General features: G+C 35.6%; 1 protein-coding gene across 1 annotated transcript; it reads right to left on the bottom strand.

Moving 5' to 3' along the window:
- Positions 1–12,858: 12,858 nt before the first annotated feature.
- Positions 12,859–23,945, bottom strand: DAZL (deleted in azoospermia like). The gene is made up of 11 exons (XM_066244312.1): positions 23,940–23,945; positions 23,565–23,711; positions 23,188–23,279; positions 22,625–22,676; positions 20,590–20,653; positions 20,362–20,501; positions 18,375–18,446; positions 17,652–17,702; positions 16,766–16,879; positions 15,650–15,748; positions 12,859–12,912 (listed from the first exon to the last, which is right to left on the bottom strand). Exons 1-11 carry the CDS (start codon positions 23,943–23,945, stop codon positions 12,859–12,861), a joined length of 891 nt encoding a protein of 296 aa, XP_066100409.1.
- Between the last annotated feature and the right edge of the window lie 1,397 nt (positions 23,946–25,342).

Genomic DNA, 25,342 nt, shown 5'->3' with positions numbered 1-25,342 from the left:
AGAGTAGAAACACGGTTTTCTATTTTATCTATTTTTTAGTGGAAAACAGGCTGTACCTGGGCATAGTAGCAGCAGGAGGACCAGCCTGGAAGGCCATGGCAGTCATCTCAAGGTGGAAGGGCCTCAGATCAGGCTAGGTACAGTGGCAAGGTGGGGATGGACAGGGATGGGGACTGGAGCAGGGCTGACAGCATTTGTCAATGAATTGGCTGTGGGGGAAAACATGAAGACAGACTCTCTATCCATGAGGAGTTCATAGTCTAGTGGGAGAAACAGAATGGGCAGTAAAGTAGGGATTTCACCAATAAGTATTCAGTTACTCTGGCTATTTATGACAAAAGAACACAAAAGCCTTAGAGGAAAATAGCCTAGCCTGGAAGTGACACTGAAGCCTTATCAAGGTGAAATATGGCACAATGACAAAGCCGTGGAAACATTTACAGTATTTCCCGCACAGTTCTGGATCTGGATAGGAGAATGCCCGAGTCCCAATACATCAGCAGTCAGTAGTGGACCGTAGCAGGGAGGAATCAGCAATCTATGAGCACTTATCAGCTGCCTCCCTGCCCTCTTGTGTTTTCCTGTTCAGTCTGCGTCCTTTGGGAGCTGCTGCAGTAATGAGGGAGAGGGTGGAGATGTAAATAAAAATGGAAAATCTGAGGGGACAAGTCAGGACAGTGATAAGAGGGTGCCAGAGGAGATACATTGCTAGTGTGCACGAACTATTTATATATATATATTTATTGATAGAAAATTTGGGAAAGAGAAAGATTTGGAGGACAGTAGGTGACCTAAAGAGGGGAGCCTTGAAGGAGACAGGTGGTGAGTTACTTTAGGGCTAATGATATACTGTTTCTTTCAACCCTTCATGTATTGACTGTCAGACTATTATTTTATCTATTTACATTATTTGTTTTTATTATTATTTTTTCATATCCTTACTTATGATTTATCTTTTAGGTTATGTCTTTTCCCATTCGAAAAACTATAAACCTACTTTTGCCCACCTTGTTTTCCAGATGGTGAATTATTATTTGTTTTGATGGTATTACCACATAGAGACTGGACAGGAGGTGGGTCTTGTACAATCCAATTCAGAAATGTTTTATGATAACAGGCACCTAAAGTCACTCCTTCCCATTATCCATCTAAAGCGTATCTAGGGAGTTTTCAGGGAAACTGACAGTAACTACAGCTCTTTTATGCAATCCTTTGCTTTGCTGACATCTGGGACATTCTATTTAATCTCATATAACCTATTTTTTTTACTCCGGTAAAATTATTAAATGAACGAATGAGCTATTTCTCACCTATGTGTCAATGCACATGGTAAATTACATTCTCCAATTATTTTTTAACATCAAAGGATTTGGGTTCCACTGTTCTCATTCAGTGTTTTTCAAAAGTAAAGTTTATGATCAACTGTAACAAAAATCATAAAATTCACTTGGGAAGCCTGCTATAAATGCAAATAGTCTCCTCTTTCTTTTCCCTTCCCTTAATAAACAATTTTGCTACAACCAGTAGCTGAGGCAGAGCAAGGCAGGCACTTGCACCAGCAGCCGAGAGTGAAAGGGCAGTCGGGGTGGCCCAGTGGCCCGGAGCAGCTCTCAGGGCCCAAGCAGGGCAAGGGGAGCGTGCACACAACAGTGCGGCCTGGCATGATGTGAGAGCCCGCAGGGGGAGCAGAATGTCCGTGCATGGGGGGTGGCCTGCAACAAGGTGACAGACCCTGAGCCGGGCAAAGGGGGTGTCCTTGCAGAGAAGCAGCATGACATGAGGTTTTAAAGCCCATGTGGGGCTTTAGAATGATGGCAATATCTTGTAACAGGGTAAGTGGTCTTTGCAAAACACTGTGAATGTAAATATCACAAAATTATTCACTTTTGAATGGTTGCTATGTCACCTCAACAAACTTTTTAAAAAGATTCTACAAAGGAAAAAAAAAAACATGTTGATTTTTTTGGACACATTTTGCAAACTTAACACCAGATCTATTTTGTGTAAACTACATTCTTAGGAGAGTGGAATGAGGAAGGATTGAGGTTTAAGTGACAATCACAGAAGACTTTAGGGTAACCAGACTCCTGACTTGGCAGCTAACTATTCTGTGACATTAGGAAAGATACTTCATACTCTAAGCATGTGAGTTCTCCTCAGTAAAATCAGGGACGGTATCTAACTTCATTTGGGTGTTGTGAGGATGAACTACCTAATGCAACTTAGCACAGAGCCTGGCACATGGTAAGTTTTAGTTCAACTCATTCTGAATTTAAGTGATGCCTTTTTCTCCATTTTCTCCATCAAAGGCTAAGTTGTTCATTATATATTCTGGCCCTAGGTACCCTAGGTAATAGCTTTTCCAGAGCACCCTAAAAAATAGTTCTATCTTTTGTATTTGAAAGACTACTCTCTATGACAGTAGAAAAGGCAATGGCCCAGCTATGTAAAGTCCTAGCTTCTTATTTATCCCCATCCCAAAGTGTGTAAATTTAGGGAAACCTACGTATGTCCAATCCTTCAAAGGAGTTGGTGATGGTCAAATGACATCATATCTGTGAAGCAGCTCTGAGAACCCTAAAGGACTGTACAAATAGGGAGTATTCTTGTGATGAAAAGTCTAGATAACAAATTCTATCTGTCACTTTTGAGTATTTTGGTGGCAGGGATCAAAACTATGCAATAGAATGCTGGTCAATGCAGTTATTTCCTTCACTTATTGGGTGCTCTATTCAATCAAGGTCCTCCCATAGAGAAGAGGACCATTCTAGAATACATAGAGACCCCAAGATAATGAGCTGCTTGCTGCTGCCAAAGAAGGCATACAAAATACTGTATTTCAGAATATAGCATGCCACCCAATTACTAAACCATGGTCAGTCTACACATGAAATTTGTAAAGTTCTGGTTACTGAAATGTAAGGGCAAAAAAAGCCTGAGTGGGTTTTTGTGGAAGACAGATGTGAAGCTAACCATGTTGCTGTATTGTCAAATTTAATATCACAGTAAGCCCTTAAGGTATATATTAGAAGTATTGTTTTAGAGAGGACGAAACAGGGTCAGAGAGAAGCTTATCCAAGTTTACTCAAAAAATGGTTGCGGCTAGGAGGACTTGAAGTTCACATTCTTTTAACACTATTCTAGTACCTAGCCTGAGATGGTTTCTAAAATGGTCACAGGCATTAAAGCATTAAAGAATATTCATAGTAGCATTGTTTAGAATAACAATCAACCATTATGTAAAATTTAGAATTTTTAAATAAATAAAATTAAATGGTACTTCAGGAAGAGAAAGGATAAATAAACCATGTGATGCTCAACTGATAAAACAAATAGCAGCGAAAATAAACACAGTATGCAGTATGCAGTATGCAGGTCAACACAAATGAGTCCCATAATGTGCACACAAAAAATACAAGTTGGCCCTGGCCGGTTGGCTCAGTGGTAGAGCGTCGGCCTAGCGTGCGGAGGACCCGGGTTCGATTCCCGGCCAGGGCACACAGGAGAAGCGCCCATTTGCTTCTCCACCCCTCCGCCGCGCTTTCCTCTCTTCCCCTCCCGCAGCCAAGGCTCCATTGGAGCAAAGATGGCCCGGGCACTGGGGATGGCTCTGTGGCCTCTGCCTCAGGCGCTAGAGTGGCTCTGGTCGCATGGCGACGCCCAGGATGGGCAGAGCATCGCTCCCTGGTGGGCAGAGCATCGCCCCTGGTGGGCGTGCCGGGTGGATCCCGGTCGGGCGCATGCGGGAGTCTGTCAGACTGTCTCTCCCTGTTTCCAGCTTCAGAAAAATGAAAAAAAAAAAAAAATACAAGTTGCAGTACAAGGCCTTATTAAAGTTCAAAGCCATGTAAAAAATCAAAATGATATTGGGAGTCTTTGCTAATGCACTTAGACAAGAAGAAAATAAAAGTTATACACTGGAAAGGAAGTAATAAAACTGTCTTTGTTTGCAGATAACATGATCATCTATGTAGGAAATCCTAAAAAATAAAAGTAATAATAAAAAAGACACATAAAAACAACCTCCTGAAACCAGTAAGTGATTATATCTAGGTTGCACCATAAGGTTAATATACAAAAGTCAACTGTTTTTCTATATACCAGTAATTAAAGAGTAGAATTTGAAATTAAAAACAAAACTATTTACATCAGCCCTCAAAATGAATTAGTTAGGTATAAATCTTTAAAAATATGTATAAGATCTATGAGAAAAACCTATAAAACTCTGAGGAATGAAATTCCAGAACTACATAAATGGAAAAATATTCCATGTCCACAGCCAGAAAAACTCAGTGTTATTAAGATACTAATTTTACCCAACTTGATCTGTAGACTCAGTGCAATCCCTATCAGAATCCCAACAAGCTTATTTTGTGGATTTTGACAAACTGACTCAAAAATTTATATGGAAATGCAAAAGACCTAGAATAGCCAATATAACAACAAAGGAGAACAAACTATGAGGACTGATACTATCTGACTTCAAGACTTACTATAAAAGGAAACAATGTGGTACTGGTGAAAAGAGTTGACAAATGGATCAGTGGAACAGAATACAAAGCCCAGAAAAAGAACCACATAAAGCTCATCAACTGATCTTTGACAAAGGAGCAAAAGGCAATGTAACAGCCAAGACAGTCTCATTAACATATGGTGCTGGAACAACTAAACATCCACATGCAAAAAACCCCCACAAAAAACCTAAACATAAAAGGCAAAACTATAAATTCTTAGAAGATAACATAGAATACCTAGATGACCTTGGGTATGGCAATGACTTTTTAGATACAACACTGAAGGAATGATCCATGACAGAAATAATCAATTAGCTGAACTTTGCTAAAATGAGTAACTTTTGCTCTGCAAAAGGCAATTTCAAGATCATGAGAAGATATGCCACAGACTTGGAGGAAATATGATCTGATAAACTGTTATCTGAAATATACAAAGTCATCTTAAAATTCAACAATAAGAAAGCACAATTATGGGCCCCAAACCATAATATACACTTCTCCAAAGAAGACATACAGATGGCAAATAGGTGTAGGAAAAGATGCTCCACATCCTATGTCCTCAGGGAAATGTAAACTAAAACAACAACATTACACACCTATTAGAATGGCCAAAATCTGGAACACTGACACCACCAAATACTGGCAAGAATGTGGAGCAGCAGGGACTATCATTTATTACTGGTGGAAATGCAAAATAGTACAGCCAGGTCGAAAGATAGCTTGGTAGTTTCTTTCAAAACTAAACATATTTTACCATACAATCCAGCAAGTGCATTCTGTGGTATTTACCCAAGTAAATGGAAAACGTCTGTCCACACAAAAACCTGCACACAGATGTTTATAGTAGCTTTATAATTGCTAACGTATGGAAGCAACCAAGATGCCCTTCAGTAGGTGGGCAGATAAACTGTAGTATTCAGAGTGGCATATTATTCAGCATTAAAAAGAAATGAGCTATCAAGCTACGAAAATACATGGAGGAAACATAAATGCATATTACTAAGTGAAAAAAGCAAATCTAAAAAGGCCACATACTATCAATATATAATTCCAACTATATGAAATTTGTAAAAAAGATCAGTGGTTGCCAGGGGTTGGGTTGGAGGGATGAATAGGTAAAGCACAGAAAATTTATATGGCAGTGAAAATATTCTGTATTATAATGATGAATCCATGTCATCATATATTTGTCCAAACCCACTGAATGTACACCAAGAAGGAACTATAAAGAAAACTACGAATTTTCAGTAATTATGTGTCAGGGTAGGTTCAACTTCCCATTCCGTTAGGGATGCTGATAATAAGGAAGGCTCTGTGAGGGGGAAGGGGTCATATGAAACATCTCTGCATCTTCCCCTTGGTTTGCTGTGAACCTAAAATAGCTCTAAAAAAATTAAGGGAAGAAAGAAAGAGACCAAGGGTGGGGAAGGATAACATGGAGTGAGGGAGGAAGGGAGAAAAAGAGTAAAGCCATGAAAAAATAAGTAACTGAAAAGAAACAAACTATTTTAGTGGATGATTAAAGCAAAATTAAATTTCAATTTAGCAGTTACCTCTTGTTGAGGAGGAAGAGGGTATGGTCAGCAAGAGTATGTAGGAAACTTGTTCATCAGTGGAATGTTCTATTTCTTAAGCTAACTTGGGTATTTATAATTCTTTAAAAGTATACTCTCCTACATGAATTATGTGTGAATTTTTAAAAACACACACAAACACAATATGGATTTCAGTATGCAATATGCCCAAGATTCTCTCTGGAACTTGATTTTTTAACATATTATTTCCAATATTGATATTCATTAAGATAAAAAAATATATTCATTAAGAATAAGACATATTAGTTAATTCCAAGGCAGGAAAGGAGCAATAATAGGCCATACTCTTCTGTTAGTAAAATGTCAAATGATGGCCCTGGCCGGCTGGCTCAGTGGATAGAGTCAGCCCAGCATGTGGACATCCTGGGTTTGATCCCCAGTCAGGGCACACAGGAGAAGCAACCATCTGCTTCTCTTCCCCTCTCTCCCCCTTCTCTCTCTCTTCCCCACTCACAGCCAGTGGCTCAATTGGTTCAAGCATCAGCCTTTGGTGCAGAGGATAGCTCAGCTGGTCTGAGAATTGGCCTCATGTGCTGAGGATAGCTTGGTTGGTCCAAGCGTTAGTCCCAGATGGGGTCTGCAGGGTGGATTCCAGTGGGGGAACATATGGGAGTCTATCTCCCCTCCTATCACTTAAAAAAAGATCAAGTGGGCCCAAGACACAGTTCTTCCCTCCAGGAGACAAGTAATGGTATCTCTGCCTCTCAATGTGCATTCTGCCCCCTCCCAGCTCAGCCTAGTCCCTTATCCTTGGCTTGCCTGCAATTGGCCTTGGAATTCAGATTTTTTTCTGTAGTCACTCCTTCTTACCACTTGTTTTTGGCCACAAGTCTTGGCTTTCAGACTCCATTCAATCCACTTTTCAACTTGTTCAGGTGTTATCCTTGCCTGTGGACAACCTGAACTCCTGGGCACAAGCTTGGAAGGGAAAGATAAATGAAACCAACAATATCCCTTACGAAGGAACAAGAACAGGGTTGTTCTCGAAATCCAGCTATTCTAAAACTACCGGTAGCCTGAGATGATCTACTGGGAGATGGCCAGCTGCAGAAGTATTTCTCAAAGTGAGTGTCGCAGAGATCAGAGTGCCCTGAGGGACTTATTAAAAATGCGGATTACTAAACACAGGCCTACAGAGTAAGAGCATCTGAAAATGGGGCCCAGGAGTCCCAATCTCTGAAAAGCACCCCAGATGCTGGTTCTGATGTTCTCTGACTTCCCTTTGAGATTGGTATAATTAAGGAAACCTGCCCCCAAAAGAGACAGAGTTGATCTGACTGTGGATATACCCTTGGGTAGTGAGTATATGGGGTTTCATTTTGTCAAAGACAGGCATAGAACCAAGAGTGATGAGCCGCAACCAAGCCACGTTCAGGTAAAAAAAAAATAGTGCAGAATTAAACTTTTCTCATTTAGCAAGTATACTGTTTAAATACTATTCAGATTTAACTCACACTGTGAAACAGATCAAATACGAGATAGGGAATCAACTGAAGTTGAAACAAATTGCTCTATATTTTTATTTATCCCTCTCCATTCTCAGTAATCCAGCCAGATTTATTCTGGGGGATGGGGGTAGATTAAAAATATTAAAAATTTTGGCCATGGCCGGTTGGCTCAGTGGTGGAGCATCGGCCTGGTGTGTGGAAGTCCCGGGTTCAATTCCCGGTCAGGGACATAAGAGGCGCCCATCTGCTTCTCCACTCCTCCCCCTCTCCTTCCTCTCTGTCTCTCTCTTCCCCTCCCACAGCCAAGGCTCCATTGGGGCAAAGTTGGCCCGGGCCCTGAGGATGGCTCTATGGCAGCAGTTCTCAACCTGTGGGTCGCAACCCTGGCGGGGTCGCCTAGAGCCATCAGAAAATACATAATGCATATCAAGTATTTACATTCCAAATCATAACTGTAGCAAAATTACAGTTATGAAGTAGCCACTAAAATTATTTTTTGGTTTGGGGTCACCGCAACATGAGGAACTGTATTGTGGGGTCACAGCATTAGAAAGGTTGAGAATCACTGCTCTATGGCCTCTGCCTCAGGCGCTGGAATGGCTCTGGTTGCAACAGAGCAGCGCCCAGATGGGTGGAGCATCACCCCCTGGTGGGCATGCTGGGTGGATCCCGGTCGGGCACATGCGGGAGTCTGTCTGACTGCCTCCCTGTTTCCAACTTCAGAAAAATACAAAGGAAAAAAAATATTAAAGTATCCAAGAGCTGAGAGGACCAGCTAGCTCTCTATAAATAGGGGATTTCTCTGTACCAGTACAGATCAGTTGAGTGTCAATCCTGCCTTTCTTCTATAGTAATTTCACCTAAGATTGACCCAGAATGGAATGTCTCTATCCATTTTATTTTGGAGATAGACAACAGATGTGATTAGAGCCTTAATGTAATTTTACTAGATTTGTTTCCTGTAAAAATAAAAAACAAAAACCTGATGATAAAAACTCCAACTTTCTGAACTGCTTGTTACCTTTGCTGCAAATTTATCAAGAGCTTCCATAACCCCAGTATTCCAGCCATGCAAGCATTTGTTCTATTGTTAAAGATCTAGTGAAAAACTGTTACCTAGAGATTAAGAAGGAAAAGGCATATTCCTGGCTCACAGCCTTAATGGAGGTGCACATAAGATACAAAGCCTTTGTGCGCCTTGGGAAAATGAACTAGAGACTCAAGTGGAAAACTTTTGTTTCAGTCCAATTAAAATCATAAAATATAGCTAACATAGAGCTAAATGGTACAGTGGTAGTTTCAAGTTCTGTATCAAGAGATGGGTTTTTTTTGCATTTGCTTGGGGTTGGCCCACCACTACAGCCATATTGGACAGATGTTTTTAACTCTAAATGCAACACAGAATTACCTATCATTTCTTTGCTATGCAGATTGAATATTTTGCACGAGCATTCAAAAAAATATGTTTATAGGTCGACTTTCTCATGTTTATTTTTTCTACTAAATGTACGTCTATAGATGGAAAAGTCTTTGGTGATGGGTGATAAGGAATTACTCAAAAAGGTTCAGTTACACAGACGTATTATACATAATGTTGGGAAGGGCTAGATTATCCAGTTATCAAAATATGTACAGGAGCAATCCTCATCTTTAAGAAGAGTTTCAGGAATTCCAAACGATCAAACTCAACAGCTGGGCCTATTTGTAAGACTTGGTCAATGGAAAACACTGCTGCCTTTCTCTCTTATGGTTCCTCACTCTCTCTATTGCCATATTTGAGAGAGCAAAGTAGCACACTGTCTCACTGCTACAGTTCCTGTATTACCCTCAAATGACTGCAATGAAAGCTGGCAAAACAATTGAGCAATGTGGCAGCCCATTTTTATGAGTTTACCTTTAAAGATAACGAAGAGAATTTTAGAGAAATGTATAGAAGGCTTGACAGCTGCTGTGTATTTATTTTTGAAAATCAATGTCTGCTTTGCAGTTTTAAAGGTGCTCGTCAATACTGAATTGTTATTCTGAACAATTACAAAGGTAACACGTTCTCAGCAAAGAAAAGGGTATGCAGAATACACTTCTTACAAGGGTGACCAACCCTTTTGGAGTCACTTGAGTTTTTTCCATAACTTACAAATTTTCCAAAGAAAGGTGCTGTATGAAATTTCTTTTCAAGGCCCTGGCTGGTTAGCTCAGTGGGTTGAGCATTGGACCGAAAAAGGTTGTGGGTTTGATCCCTGGTCAAAGCACACATGGGAATCAACTAATGAGTGCATGACCAAGTGAAACAAATGATGCTTCCCTTCCTCTCCTTGTTCTCCCCCTTCCTGTCTCTAAAAAATAATAATAGTCTTGGCCAGATAGCTTGGTTGGATGGAACATCCTCCCAGAGCACAGAGGTTGCTGGTTTGATTCCATGGTCAGGGCACATACAGGAACAGCTCAATATTCCTTTCTCTCTCCCCTTGGCTCTTCCAAAAAGGAAAAGAAAAAAAAAATTCTTTACCAATCCCAAAGACTTGATTTTCTGTTGAGAATTTTGTGGTAATCCTCAACTGCAAATATGCTTAAAATATCAAGTAGGTTTAAAGAAACTGTTTTAAGGTATATGTAATTAAGTTTTAGAGCATCAAAATAAGTTTTTATAAACTGATTTAGCTTGTCAGGGCTAATTAATGTTCTGGATGATGGTTACTATGTATGTGTATACATATACATGCACGTTTAAGGATTACTAATCTGCAGATTATTCTACTTTAAAAATCAAAATTTTATCTTTGGTGATTCAGGAGTCACTTTTTTTTTTAACTTTACAGAACCTTATTATCAAAATCAATTTTCTGGTAATGAGTCACTTATAGGAAAAACTATGAGGAAAATTTCCTCTCCTATGGCCTTAACATATAAACCTGGGAGTACTGGAGCTAGAACTAGAAGAGGTAGTGAATAATGATCTTTTGCATGCATCCTCATACGAAGGAAATGCAGTATGAAAAAAATCTAAGCTCTATTATCAAGAACTACAATAATCTAAAATAAAAGGGTCACAAAGATTAGGCTCAGTGTTCAGAAGACAGAATGCTTTTAAGTCCAAAATGAGGGCCCTGGCCATAAAACTGCAGTCATAAATGACTCTTCGGCATTCCTACTCAGTACTGTTGATGCACTGACTGCATTGAAATCCAATAATAACCATTTCCAACTCTATTAACAGGGATTATTTCCTCATGAATACCTATCTCTTATTTTCATGAGAAAGTAATAAAAATACAATGTAGTAAATACAATGTAGTAAAATTTGCTTTTATAAATTAACTGCACCAGACTAACAAACTGAACAATACATAGTTTAGAATTTAAAGGATCTAGACCTTGTCACATACTACCCACCCAACTCCCCACCATTTCTTTAGATAAATATGACATGAACAAATAGGTCAAAGATGCTTTTGGGGGAAAAAAGTTCCTTTATTTGTATTTATTCATTTATGCAAAAACAGTATCAGCAATATGTAATAGGAACATACTTTTAAGTTTAAAATTAGTATTCCATTTTGAAAGGTTCAGGACTTTGTCTCCTTTCTACCTTACCCTTTTAAAAATACTTTCAGTCCAATAAAACAGTACACAAAATAAAAAGTTTATTCCCTTATTTAACGTCATATAAGTGGCTCTTTAGAATTTAGGTAGGAATCACAGTAACCTGGAGATTTAATCACAGAATGGTACATGTAAGAATATTATAGTATACATAAAAAACAGTAGAGAATTTTAAAAAGGACAAATTTCAGGATACTTTCAAATTATGAGGCATATGAAAGCCCTCTTGGGGATCCTTAAATTAAGACTCTTTTCTTCAGATTCAGAATAAAAATGAATAGGAATGATAACACTGGGCACAGATGATAGGGCCCATGATAGCTGAATTAGGTTAGGGATAAAAGGAATATTCGTATGATTTAGTGAAGGCCAGGAAGCCATTTTAAACTCATGTTCATGGCAGGTCAAATGATGCTGAATCAAAAGTGTTCCCTTAGAACCTTTCCAAAGTTTAGCCTTCAAACTGCTCATACTGCTACTTCCTATCTTGACATCACCTGTTCTAGAAGCAAATCTCTTAGAAAAATGGTGCTACAAACAGAAAAAACAAGACTGTGGGTACAGCAGAAGAGCTCTGGTGCTCAAGTTGTCTGTCACAATATATATCATCTAATGAGGAGACTAGTTAATCTAGAAATGGATTGTTAACTGACTCTAGTATATATTCTTGGGATATGCTTACTAAACAACTTTTGTGATTTAGAAATGCTAAACTACTTTGACTCTTGGACATATTTTACTTTAAAAAATATATAGGCTAACAAAAATAAAAATCTATTTTGCTTTTCAACAAATAACTAATATTTTAATGTTTTTATAAAAACAATTCTTTTCAGATACTCTGATTAACCTTTAAGTGACATAAAAAAACCATCAGTATTCTTTATTATCAATATTTTGTACAATTTAAGATATGTTTAGTATTTCAAGAAAAAAATTTAAAGAAAAAAGGAGAATTTACCGTAACTCACTGAGTTTAGTTTGTCTTGGATTCTTTTAAAAAAGTTAGGCCCAGAATTTTAGTTATCTAATTACCATTCCAGTCAAATAGGACATCTATGTGTGAATTCTAAATAAAATATAAAATATTTCAAACTAATAAACCTAAGACCCACTGATTGGACTGTATTTTTAGAATTGGTTTTACTAGGTTTAGATAACGAAGACTTCAATAAAGCTAACTATATATTGAGTTCCACTGATTAAAAATGCAGTTATGCTTTTGTGGTAAATTTCTAGACAAATTATAAATGTAAAGCACAACACTATAAATATTGTACTATTCACAGGTACTTGCTGGAGAAGTGAAACACTTGTATTCAAATTGTCAAAATTCTGACCTTTCAAAATTATAGCTTTTCAAAAACAATTTTTTGAAAATCAGCATTTGCTTTTAAACTGTTAAAATGTCAATTTCAAGTTTTAAAGATCCCTACAGATAAATCTTAAAGTTGTTCCTTTCAGTCTCAATTATTTTTTACTTTCAACTATATATTCAACACAGAACCAATTTCTAAATAAGCATCTAATGAAAAAGTTTCAACGTAAAATAAAACTAGGCAATCTAATATTGCTTGTATAGTCTTAATGTGATTTATCAATACTCAAAATTAAATTTCTATAATAGTGAAAAACTTTCAGTCTCTTCTTAATATTCAAAACCAGCAACTTCCCATGAGACTAGAAAGTTAGAAGAGAGGATCAAACAGATTTAAGCACTGCCCGACTTCTTCTAAAATGATGCACTCTTTTATCCTAGAAAAGACAGAAACAGTCTTTTTTACTTCACAGAAAACTTCCTATTATCATTATGACCTAAGAGAGTTGCAAAATACTATAAGAGAAAAGTGAACCTTTTGGGGAAATATTCCTGAACTTTGATAAGAAATGTATTAATGACTAGTTTTATACAATAATTTGGTTTAAAAAAGAAATCTTGGTAAACTCATTAACAGAGAACTTAGAAACAGTACCATTTTATGCAGATTATTAATGATTTGACAGTGATGACCCAAAGACAACTGATGAAAAATATATGTAATTTTAAAAAGTACTGTTTTTATTAACAGAAATGTATCTGGTAGAAATCTTAACTTGAGAACAGCATAGTACTTCAAGCTGAAATCCTATACTTTTAGATTAAAAGATAAATGTTTTGGCATCTTTAAAGGCATATCTTTAACCTGTGATAAAGATGCATCATTCTTTGGGAAATTAAAAAATGCAAAATTTTCCTTTTATTTTATGTTGCCTGCAGATGTACAGATAGAAGAAAGTGAGGCCTTGCAAAGAGGAATGAAGGTAAGTAAACCAATAATAACATAATAGAATTTTCTTCTCTACATATTTAGCTTAACCCTGCCCTTTTCCTAGAGATTAAATTCAGTTGTCATATAAACAATGGTGACTACTAAAAAAAATTATGTTATTTGTCAAGAGGGTAACATCTTATTTAAGTTAAAGCCCGGAAAAGTGGTTATAAACTCAAATCTTCACAGGTCAAGTAGGATATAAAAAATTATGACGCAGATGAAGTAACAGAATTGAATTTATCATGGAAACAGTATATATACCCTGCCTAAAAGCATTCAAATTCAGTTGAAATAATAATATTTAACCAATCAAAATAGGTCTAGAGGCCAGACAACTGGAGGCTACCAACTTCTAGTTTCTGGCCCAGAGGAGAAAACTCTGAAAAGTTCAAAGGAGATTTAATCTAATACCAGGTGAAAATTCAAATTTAAACATTTTTGCTTTGCAAACAGTTTGTTTTACACACTGCCTACTTAATCTTCTAGAACTATGGGCAAAGAAAATGATAGGCCAGTTCCTTTCTTTTAAATTGGCTTTGTAGAATAAAACAAAAGAGCAAATGTCAACTTAATTGAATATTTACTTCATGTTGAAAGATGGTAAGAAATAATCCTGCTATAGGGCTCTATTCTTCCGAAGTACTTAGTATTACCCTTCAAAAAAGGCTTTACACTTCATTCTACGTTCATTCATAGATGGAATAAAACAAAACAAGACTATTCTCATTCCCCTGTTTTAAGACACAAAGCAATGGTTAGAAACTTGTTTTTGAAGGTACAATGGTGCAATCATTTAGAAAAATTCTGGAAGTTCCTTGAAAGGTAAAAAATGTTACCATTTGACTCAGCAATTCCATCCCTAGGTATATACCCGAGAAACAGAAACGTGTCCACATAATCACTTGTACATGAATGCTCTCAGATAATTACCTATTAGAGCCAGCAAGTGGAAAAATCCAAAAGTCTATCAAGTGATTAGTGGAAAAACAAAATGGTATATCTATAAATAAAGAGAAATAACGTATGACTCATACTGTAACACTGATTAATCTTGAAAATATATTAAATGAAAGAAGCCAATGGCAAAAAACCACATGTATTATTCTGTATACACATATAAAATGTCTAGAATAGGCAAAACCTTAAAGAAAGTAGGTTAATGTTTGCCTAGGGCTACAGGAGTTGGGGGGGAAATGGAGAGTGACTGCTAATAGATGAGATTTTCTTTTGGTATGACAAAAATATTCTAAAATTGATTGTGGTTATGGTCTGCAAATGTACTAAAAAGTATTAAATTGTATGCTTGAAAGCAGTGCATTGTTTTATGTTCAAATTATCTCTCAATAAACATGTTATTTAAAAAAAACAACAAAAATGTCCCTTTACTAAGAAACACAATATTCCTCCCTCATTGGCGTGACCAGTTAGTTCCTTTCCATAGTCACAGAATCAGAATCAAAGAGATCTTGGAGATCCTTAGTGTTATGTATTATTTTAGACTTGTAAAAACTGGACTCTTAACAAAATTTACATGTCTTGTCCAAAGTGATAGAATCAGAAACCAGACTTTCTTAAATTCAAACACTCATATTTCCCTTCCAACCCACCCACTCCGAAACAACTTCTATTTCTATTTCTTTCTACTCAGCTCTTTTTACTACTTTATCTCTTCTTCCCCCACATTCGAGAGTGTCATCTGAGTGATCAATTTCTTTTCTACTCTTTAGTCCAATAGCCATGTACTCATATATAAATTCTTTCTATATCTAAACTTTTCTATTTCATTAAGTTAATATTCTCTTTCAACTCTTTCACAAACTCTTCCAATTATAAGCTTCTGCTAAAGATTTGTTCCCAAAGTACAAACCACACTGTATCAAGGTTTGAGCAGCATAAAATGAACTACCAACCAGTTAAAACTCAACTCACAATGGTTTACTGAATTCCAATCAAATGCCAAAGAGTTCAATTAAATGCTCTATGTTAGTGGTTTTCAACCATGGGTCTGTGAAAGAGTTTACCAACCCAATGTTGCAAAAAGATTATCTATATAAATGGGTCCACAGACCTGCAGTTGAAACCACTGCTCTATTTAATCTCAAAATGTATATACCACAGGGGGGGAAAATGCTTCCATTGATAACAAACGTGGTTTGTATCCTGTGTACTACCTTTCATACCTTGAAGTAGTCATCTTGATTAACAACAGAATTTCTCAGTCTGTTCTCTGGATTAAACAGACAAGATACCACTGTCTGTATGCTTCGGTCCACAGATTTCTGAAACACACACATTTTCAGTAATATAAAGACTATTCCTTTTACTTACTGTTAGCAAGCTTTTTAAAAGTTTAATAAATACATATATAATTATTTCTAAAGAATTTTTATGGAATCAATTCTTACATCAGTTAGAATTGAACTTTTCTATCATATTCAAGAAATATTTTAGTGATAGAGTACTGGTTTTAAAAGCTCAATTAAGTAAAACCCTAAGATATCTGCTTAAGGCTCTTTAATTTTTCCCATTAGATAAGAAACCATAAACTTCAACAATTCAAAAAAAAAATTACCAGGATAAAAACCTGGTATTATAATTATACTTTGAGCTACTTTAATATATTTCACCCTACAGTTCAGTAAATCTCAACTTTTTCCTCCCTGAAAAACACCTGGACAAAGTTCACACACTACAATGAAAATTCTCCACTGTTAACTGTATTCACACCCATTTAATTCAACACAAGAGAATCCAAAGTCAAAGTGAGAGCGTTTTTATTCATCTGCTCTGATGATAGAAAAGAAACAACTCTGTCTACTTCAATATTTCAATTATTACTACTAGTGACTCTACTACACTTGAAAGCTGCAATATAATGTTATAAAAATAACACCATAAATAATTGCCTATTACAGGCATTTAACTTAGTAAATGTTTAAATTGGTCTCAAACAGGTAGGTATAATTTGTACTAATCCCTCTTTTGCAGAATAGGAGGCTTGAGGAACCCTACCATTGCAGTCTGCTAAATCGTCTTAATACACTATTTATTCAAGTATGGTTTAAAAAATGATGAAAATGGAACAGAGAAAGGATTACTGCATCAGAAATTATATGTATCCACTAAAAGTTTTGAGGGAGGTACCTGAAATTTCATCATCTTTAACACAAACTGACAAATTATTAGTCAAATTATTCAAGCTTTTTCATTTGGCTTTCCTAAATTTGTGAAAAGATGCTTGCTTCTCAAAGGGCAATTATTAAAACTTAAAAAAATATATTAATAAAATTGTTTGCCTTTTGTGTGCCATTTCCAGAGGATGGAGCAACTTCATGAATTGAGCATTCGCTTGTCAAAACTTCAGCTCCCGAATCCACTTCATTGCAATGGTAGTTAACAGCTGTATAAACCTACATTTAAAATGATAAGTGTAATTAAAAGTTCTAAACAATCTATTCTTCAAAATGGTGAGCTGATACTGAAGGTTTAAATGTGGGTCATGTTAAAGTTCAATTACATTATCACAGAAACTTTAGACTGAATAGCTGAAATGCAATAAGGCAGTCTTTTATTTTGAAATGTCTCTTAAGCCTCAACACAATCAGAATTAGAAGGGCTCTAAAACAAAGAAACTTCAAAATATAGTAAGGGAATGGGAATTTCCCAGTGCCTGAGAGTTTTAACTCATAGTCCATCGTTCAAATACCTAGTCCTGATGAAAGACAGAAGGTAGTACTCAAGTTATTTTAGAGGTAACACTCCTTTGTTTTATCCCTTTTCTTATATAACAGTATTACAGCAAAATATTACTTTACTTCTCTGTAACAGATTTTTTATAGGTAGAAAACTAGAAGCAGATTCAATATTAATTCTAAATTCATAGAATTAGCATTAGCATATTAGCTTCCTTGAGTTATATATTCTATCAGTAACTAGTTGAACACCTGTTATATGCAGAGCAACCAATGCTTAAGCACACAAACCCAGCCAAGAAACAAACAAGAAGCAAAGCAGTTTCTCCCATGGAAGTATACATTTCAATTGACAAGAAATTAAGACATATACATAATGTAAAAACAATTAAAATATATCTATGCACATATGATATGGCAAAAGGTCAAGAACTATATATAGAATATACTTTAAAATAAAAAAAACGAATGTTTGGCTAATGCACCTTACCTGAGGTATAACGTAATTCCTTTGTTCCCCAGTAGGCCATTGTGGTGGCATCTTAAAAAGAAAAATAATTATTTAACTATTCCTACACTTTTCACAAAGATTTGAGAGAAATAATGTTGAGGTAATATTCATGCTGCCCCCTTGAACTTGTTTAATAAAAGGAACAGAATGAAAGTAGTTCTTTATGCTTCTAATACCTAAAGATTTTATTATTACTTTCACGTATAAACACCACCTTTCCCTCAATTTTCTGAAGTTTTCATTCAGGAAAGCTCAAGGATCTTTAAAGATTGTTACCATGTGTTATAGATATAGTCATACTATATCTATGAGCAGAAATTCAGAAAACCATTGTGTTGTAGTAGCCAGCTAAATAAACACTATCAAACGTAACTGGAAGTCAGTGCTCTAAGAATTGAGTAATCATTTTATTTCAACCTATTCCCCTAGTAAAATTTATAAACGTCAGTCTGGGTTTCAGCTACTTGAGAGCAAAGATGAGTAATACATGAAGGGGACACCAAATCTGGTAAGACTTTTTGCTAAGTACACTCCTGTCAAAATAGCATTCCCTTATTTCTAATAATATGGAAAATTTAATTCAAAGTTATTTTCTTAAATTTTAGGCATAATCAACTAGTTTAAATGACAAACTATTGGGGAAGTTTACATAAAGGCCTCAGTAATATTCTAAAGTAAATAATTTGTTCCCTTTTAAATTACCTGATAATTATAGACAGGCAGCTGATATCCAGTGATGACCTGAACTGGTGAATTTGGGTAAGTAGGATATGCCTAAAAATAAAGTTTCAGAAAGAATATATTAAACAAGATTTTTTTTTTTAATTAGAAAGAAGAAATGTTTTTCCCCAAAGAACAAAAATATGAAAATAAATAAATCAAGTTATTTTTCTATATACAATGCAGGATCCTATTTCAGTGACTGGCTTCATGAAGAAAAAAGTTACTGTCTAGGAGGAATAAATAATAAAAGTGACTGATTTTGCCACCTTATGTTTCTTTTGTGTATTTATCCCCACCCAGAAGTTCTTTATTACATTGGTGTCAAGGCCCTACTAGGATAGATTTTCCATGTTAGAGTTATATGAATACATCTGCTATTTCTTTGTAAAAACACTTTTAGATAGTTTTGCATTTCTTTGACAATATCAGGGGGGATAATGTGTAGTCAATGTATAGTCTTCCTATACTTGATTGCTCTATGGCTCTTTCTGTATTTTACTCCCCTCCTTTTTTTTAGGTGAGAAGAGGGGAGATAGTGAGGCATACTCCTGCATGCACCCCCCTCCCCATCCCGACCGGGATCCTCCTGGCACCCCATTAGGGCTACATTCCCCATAAGGGTTATTTTTAGTCCCTGAGGCTGAGGTGATGGGACCAACTGAGCTACCCTCTGGCTGCAGGAGGGGAAGAGGGAGAGGAGGGGAAGAGGAAAGGGGAGAAAAACAAATGGTAGTTTCTTCTGTGTGCCTTGACTGGGAATCGAACCCAGGACATCCATATGCTGAGCCAACACTCTATGCACAGAGCCACCGGCCAGTGTCCCATATTTTACTTCTAAAAGTTAAGAGTAATATATAACCCCAAACTAGAAAATAAGACAGTAAAATATGATACATCTTTCAATAAATATTATTGATTAAAACCTTCTAGGTAGTAGCATACATGAATACCCAGAATGGCAATAACACGATTAATGTTAGGAACAGGTAGGTTTTTTCTTCTAACCATGTTTAGAACAAGAAAAATAAAAAATATACCCTATACTTTAGGAAAATGAAAAATGTAAACAAAGGAGTTATTGTAGCACTATTTCATTATTGTTTTCTTTCCTTGCAAATGTCTTTTAAACTGAATAAAACGAAGAAAATGCTATTTATCGGCCTAACCTGTGGTGGCGCAGTGGATCAAGCATCGACCTGGAACGCTGAGGTCGCTGGTTCAAAACCCTGGGCTTGCCTGGCCAAGGCATATATGGGAGTTGATGCTTCCTGCCCCCCCCCTTGTCTCTCTCTCTATCTATTTCTCTCTCTCTTCTCTAAAATGAATAAAAATAATTAAAAAAAAAAAAGAAAATGCTATTTATCATCAACAGGAGATAATAAGTATGCTACATACCACTTCAAATATTAAAGTAACCAGGACCAAATTGTATGCCAGATTTAAGAGTTTACAAATACAGTTAAGTCATTGTTCTAGAACCCATCCATTCTAGAACCAGAATACATCCAGAAGTCAGCCGTTTATATAGGGAGGAATGTGGAAATTATTGCAAATAAAAAATAACTAGACAAATAGTTAATCTTAGAGAGGAATAAACCAGGCAGACACTTAAGAAGGGTTGATTTCAAATATTTTATGAGTTATTTATTATGTAAAGGAAAAAGGGAAAAGATATATTTTATGTGGCCATACAGGTCAGTTTTCAAAGTCTTAAAAACTACATAGAAGCAGATTTTAGTTTAGAATAAGAAACAACACTAAGAATGACATTAAAAAACAGATTTCTCATCACTCAAAGTATTCAAACAGGAACAGTATTATCACTTATTATGGAAATTGTGGGCATAATTCCACAGAGGGGAAGAAGTGAGAATGGCTTACTTTTAAGTGCCCCCTATCTATAAGATCTCCCATACTAATAAATGAAAAAAACAAACAAAAGACTAGGAATGTAGGTAATTCTTACCTGAACATATTGAGTTATAGGATTCATCATGGTTGGAGGCTGCATGTAAGTTTCAGGGTTTGGATTACTCCAGACACTCTGAAACTGTGGTGGAGGAGGAGGATTAAAGACCAGAGGACGTGGTTGCACGTGATAACCACCTTTTTAAAGAATAAAAAGAAAACAAAGCCTATTTTTAGTTCTCTAAAAAGCTATACCTGTCAATAAGAAAAAGTCTTCTTTACTCACATAAATTTTGTTTCCTGATTGCAGGGCCCAGTTTCAGCTTTTTCCCATGGAAATTTATCTGTGACTGAAAATAAAATAGTAACAAAAGTAGAATCAATTTCTAAGTCTCTCTTTCTAAGATTTTGATAAATACCCAAATCTTCTAAAATTTCTATTAGAGAAGATCAGTGGTAAGAACATAGTAAATCAAAATCATCAGATTTATATGGAACTATAAAAAACCCCGAATAGCCAAAACAATCCTAAGGAAAAAGAATGAAGCTGGGGGCATTACAATACCTGACTTTAAACTATATTATAGGGCCACGATAATCAAAACAGCATGGTATTGGCAGAAAAATAGACACTCAGACCAATGGAACAGAATAGAAAGCCCAGAAATAAAACCACATATATATGGTCAAATAATCTTTGATAAAGGGGCCAACAACACACAATGGAGAAAAGAAAGCCTCTTCAACAAATGGTGTTGGGAAAACTGGAAAACCACATGCAAAAGAATGAAACTCGACTACAGCCTGTCCCCGTGTACTAAAATTAATTCAAAATGGATCAAAGACCTAAATATAAGACCTGAAACAATAAAGTACATAGAAGAAGACATAGGTACTAAAATCATGGACCTGGGTTTTAAAGAACATTTTATGAACTTGACTCCAATGGCAAGAGAAGTGAAGGCAAAGATAAATGAATGGGACTACATCAGAATTAAAAGTTTTTGCTCAGCAAGAGAAACTGATATCAAAATAAACAGACAGCCAACTATATGGGAACTGATATTTTCAAACGACAGCTCAGATAAGGGCCTAATATCCAAAATTTACAAAGAACTCATAAAACTCAACAACAAACAAACAAGCAATCCAATAAAAAAATGGGAAGAGGACATGAACAGACACTTCTCCCAGGAAGAGATACAAATGGCCAACAGATATATGAAAAGATGCTCAGCTTCATTAGTTATTAGAGAAATGCAAATCAAAACTACAATGAGATACCAGCTCACTCCTGTTAGATTAGCTATTATCAACAAGACGGGTAATAGCAAATGTTGGAGAGGCTGTGGAGAAAAAGGAACCCTCATTCACTGTTGGTGGGACTGTAAAGTAGTACAACCATTATGGAGGAAAGTATGGTGGTTCCTCAAAAAACTGCAAATAGAACTACCTTATGACCCAGCAATCCCTCTACTGGGTATATACCCCAAAACCTCAGAAACATTGATACGTGAAGACACATGTAGCCCCATGTTCATTGCAGCACTGTTCACAGTGGCCAAGACATGGAAACAACCAAAAAGCCCTTCAATAGAAGACTGGATAAAGAAGATGTGGCACATATACACTATGGAATACTACTCAGCCATAAGAAATGATGACATCAGATCATTTACAGCAAAATGGTGGGATCTTGATAACATTATAAGGAGTGAAATAAGCAAATCAGAAAAAAACAAGAACTACATGATTCCATACATTGGTGGAACATAAAAATGAGACTAAGAGACATGGACAAGAGTGTGGTGGTTACCAAGGGTGGGGGGGGAGGGAGGACATGGGAGGGAGGGAGGGAGAGAGTTAGGGGGAGGGGGAGGGGCACAGAGAACTAGATAGAGGGTGACGGAGGACAATCTGACTTTGGGCGAGGGGTTTGCAACATAATTTGATGACAAAATAACCTAGACATGTTTTCTTTGAATATATGTACCCTGATTTATTAATGTCATCCCATTACCATTAATAAAAATTTATTAAAAAAAAAAAAAAATTTATCAGCACCTTACCATCACTACTCAAGTGTTGAGAGGTGCTGTGGAATTTAATCAGAAACCTCTATATTCTGTCTCTAGCTCAATGAAGCTGTACGCCCAATCAAAAATAAAATAGGTTCTCACAAGTATGTACGATTACGCAAGTTCCAATTTGAAAAAGGAAGTATATCTCTATATTTTATACAAAACTGAATATATATTATTCAGAACTCAAAAAATACTAAACATTCCATCTATAATCTATTTTTCCATATGATTACTTACTTCTATTATCTTCTGCACATCCACATCATTATAAAATGAAACAAATCCATAGCTAAAAAGATAAATGAAGTATATAAAGTCATCACCATAACAGTGCATGTTTTAAAACTTCTAGTATTCTATGAAGTTAAAAAATGACAAATATTTTTTAGATATACATGATAGTCTATAAATATTATTTTTACCTTATAATTAAAATAGTGTGGGAACCTTATTCACTAACAGAAAATTCCCATCTATGAACTAAATTTAATTTATTATTCATGGCAAGATGGTTAAAATTTAAGATTCAATAAAATGTTCAAAGAAAACAATTCTTTGATAAAACTGATTAATCTACTTAGTGAAATAAATGAAATTGGTAAATATTTAAATGTAAATATTAGGAAAATGATTAAACAAAAAGAGCTGGCAGCAAACTCTTATCCTTGACATGAAGGAAGTTAACAAAAAAGCAACATTTCATTTACACAAGTATGAAAATACCAGTTTTGAATTTTGCCTGATACTCTAGACTAGGTTCATACATATCTACTAATTTATACTCAACATGTTTTACTTACCCTTTGGACACACCAGTTCGATCCGTGATTATCTTCACTTCTTTTACCGAACCATATCTAGCAAAGAAACTTCTAATTTCGTTTTCATCCATCTATGGAGAAGAATTTTACTTTAATAGTAAATATCCAGCATTCAAAAATTTCAATTATGCTACAAAAGATTTAATGGTATGGAACTACTTCCCCCAAGTATCCTGAAACCAACTCTAGCTCTTTGTCAAAGATATTTTTTTAGTTCCCATAGGTTAAACACAAAATTACTAATTCCAAACCTGCATGAAGTATATAAAAAAAAGCCTTATGTTTGAAATAAGGGCCAAAATCCCATTATTCACAAAATATATTTTTAATAAGTTAAATATGAATGCAATACCTACCCTAACATCAATTCCACCAACAAAAACGGTGTTTGGCATGATTTTGCCTTCAGGTAAGACATAGCCTTGGCTGGTCGTAGATGATGAGGACTGGGTGCTGGCCTCTCTGGAGATGGTTGACTTCGGAGTCTCAGAATTTGCAGCAGACTGTAGTTTGGTAAACAAATATCACTAGATATACAGGCAAAAACCATATGCAATGTGAAATATAATTTTTACTTTTAAGTATAAAATTTTCATATAAATTCTTTTCATTGTAAATTAGTCATAAATACAGCTTTAGTTCAGGCCCAGATGTAATTGGAGCAGATCAGCATGAAATTTTTTAACAGAAGGATATAGTATATAGTACTTTCCTAACTCAGTGTTGCTCACTGCCATCTCCGATACAATGATGTAGAATACTGATTTTATATTGAGTTTATGAAATACTATGTGAACTGGTAAAAAAGTAGCAAATTCAGGTTTGTAAAAAAATAAAGTTATTAGCCCAGCCTGTGGTGGCACAGTGGATAGTGTTGTCTTGGAACACTGAGGTCTCTGGTTCAAAGCCCTGGGCTTGCCTGGTCAAAGCACATATAACAAGCAACAAGAAAGCAATGAACAACTAAACTGAAGCAATTATGAGTTGATACTTCTCGCTCCCCCCACTCTGTAAAATAAATAAAATCTTAAAAAAAAAAAAAGAAAATAATTAAAGTCACCATGTTCTATGCCAATAAGCAAATTCTTATTTTACAAGTAACTTAATAAAAAGCAAGGTAAAATCTTAACATTTTTTGCTCACATATCATAGGTTCCTGCTTAAAAAGGGCTTATCATCCTTTTCCCTAATGCTAGGGTGTTCAAAGAATCTTCTGAAATAACATTTTTTCTTCTTGAATTATACCAAGTCAGTTTTACTGACAATTTTAATTTTCACAGTGGGCTGATAAAATAGAAATGATACCACCTTTAATTTTTAGAAAGAGACCTACACATGAAACCCATCACTCTTCTGGATTCTGGTCAGAACTCTGTCTACACTAAGGTTAATGTCAATTCTGTGAAGCAGAATTTAGTGGTGATATATGCTGGAAAGACAGTATAGCATAATAAAACAAAAATTGATTTATTAAGGCGACGTAGGTTCACGTCCCTTACTAGGTTACAAGCCATATACTTCTCAGCTGTTTATGTCTGGGAAAATAACTTTGAAAATAAAGTGAGATAACATCTGTGAATTCATTTTGAAAAGAGTATGCCAATATAAAAGTTAGTGCCCTGTTATTTGAATTTTCAATAAGTTAAAAAGTTTCTTTCCTGGTTTTACTATTAAATTAGTTATTTTCTAGATACTTTATTAATTAACAACTATTTTGAGTTGTAACTTCAAGAAATTATTTTATGGCATATCCACTCATTTGAAACTCATTTATAAAGTGTCTATTGATTATAAAAGCTAAGTACAAAAGGCTGCAAAAGAGAGATAAAGCTATTAAACCTCAGTTTATGGAGGGTAACGAGGACAAAAAGAGCCAACTGATTAACATTTTTAAAAAGGTATGCATAGTAATTTTTTTGAAATTAGTAACAGTGAGAACATAGGTAGAATTTCTATTTTGTTAGATGTTAGAAGTTACTGATAAATTTAAGATTCTACAAACTGCTATACTAATAAAGATGAAGTAAAAACTGGCAAATCACCAAACTTGAGCACTTTGGATTTTCTGTATTAATCTGTGCTTATAATTGCTATTTCTTGCTTCTATTTAAATACTCCCTGGCCCTAGCCGGTT

The sequence above is a fragment of the Saccopteryx bilineata genome, chromosome 10 (genome assembly GCF_036850765.1).
Source record: "Saccopteryx bilineata isolate mSacBil1 chromosome 10, mSacBil1_pri_phased_curated, whole genome shotgun sequence".
Classification (NCBI taxonomy): Eukaryota; Metazoa; Chordata; class Mammalia; order Chiroptera; family Emballonuridae; genus Saccopteryx; species Saccopteryx bilineata.
This window is presented reverse-complemented; position numbering and strand designations above follow the sequence as displayed.

Coding starts and splice junctions, on each gene's coding strand:
- DAZL (XM_066244312.1), bottom strand. Junction 20,654..22,624: donor ATGTGCAGAAGATAATAGAA/GTAAGTAATCAT, acceptor TTTTATTTTCAG/TCACAGATAAATTTCCATGG. Junction 20,502..20,589: donor AATCAGGAAACAAAATTTAT/GTGAGTAAAGAA, acceptor TTCTTTAAAAAG/GTGGTTATCACGTGCAACCA.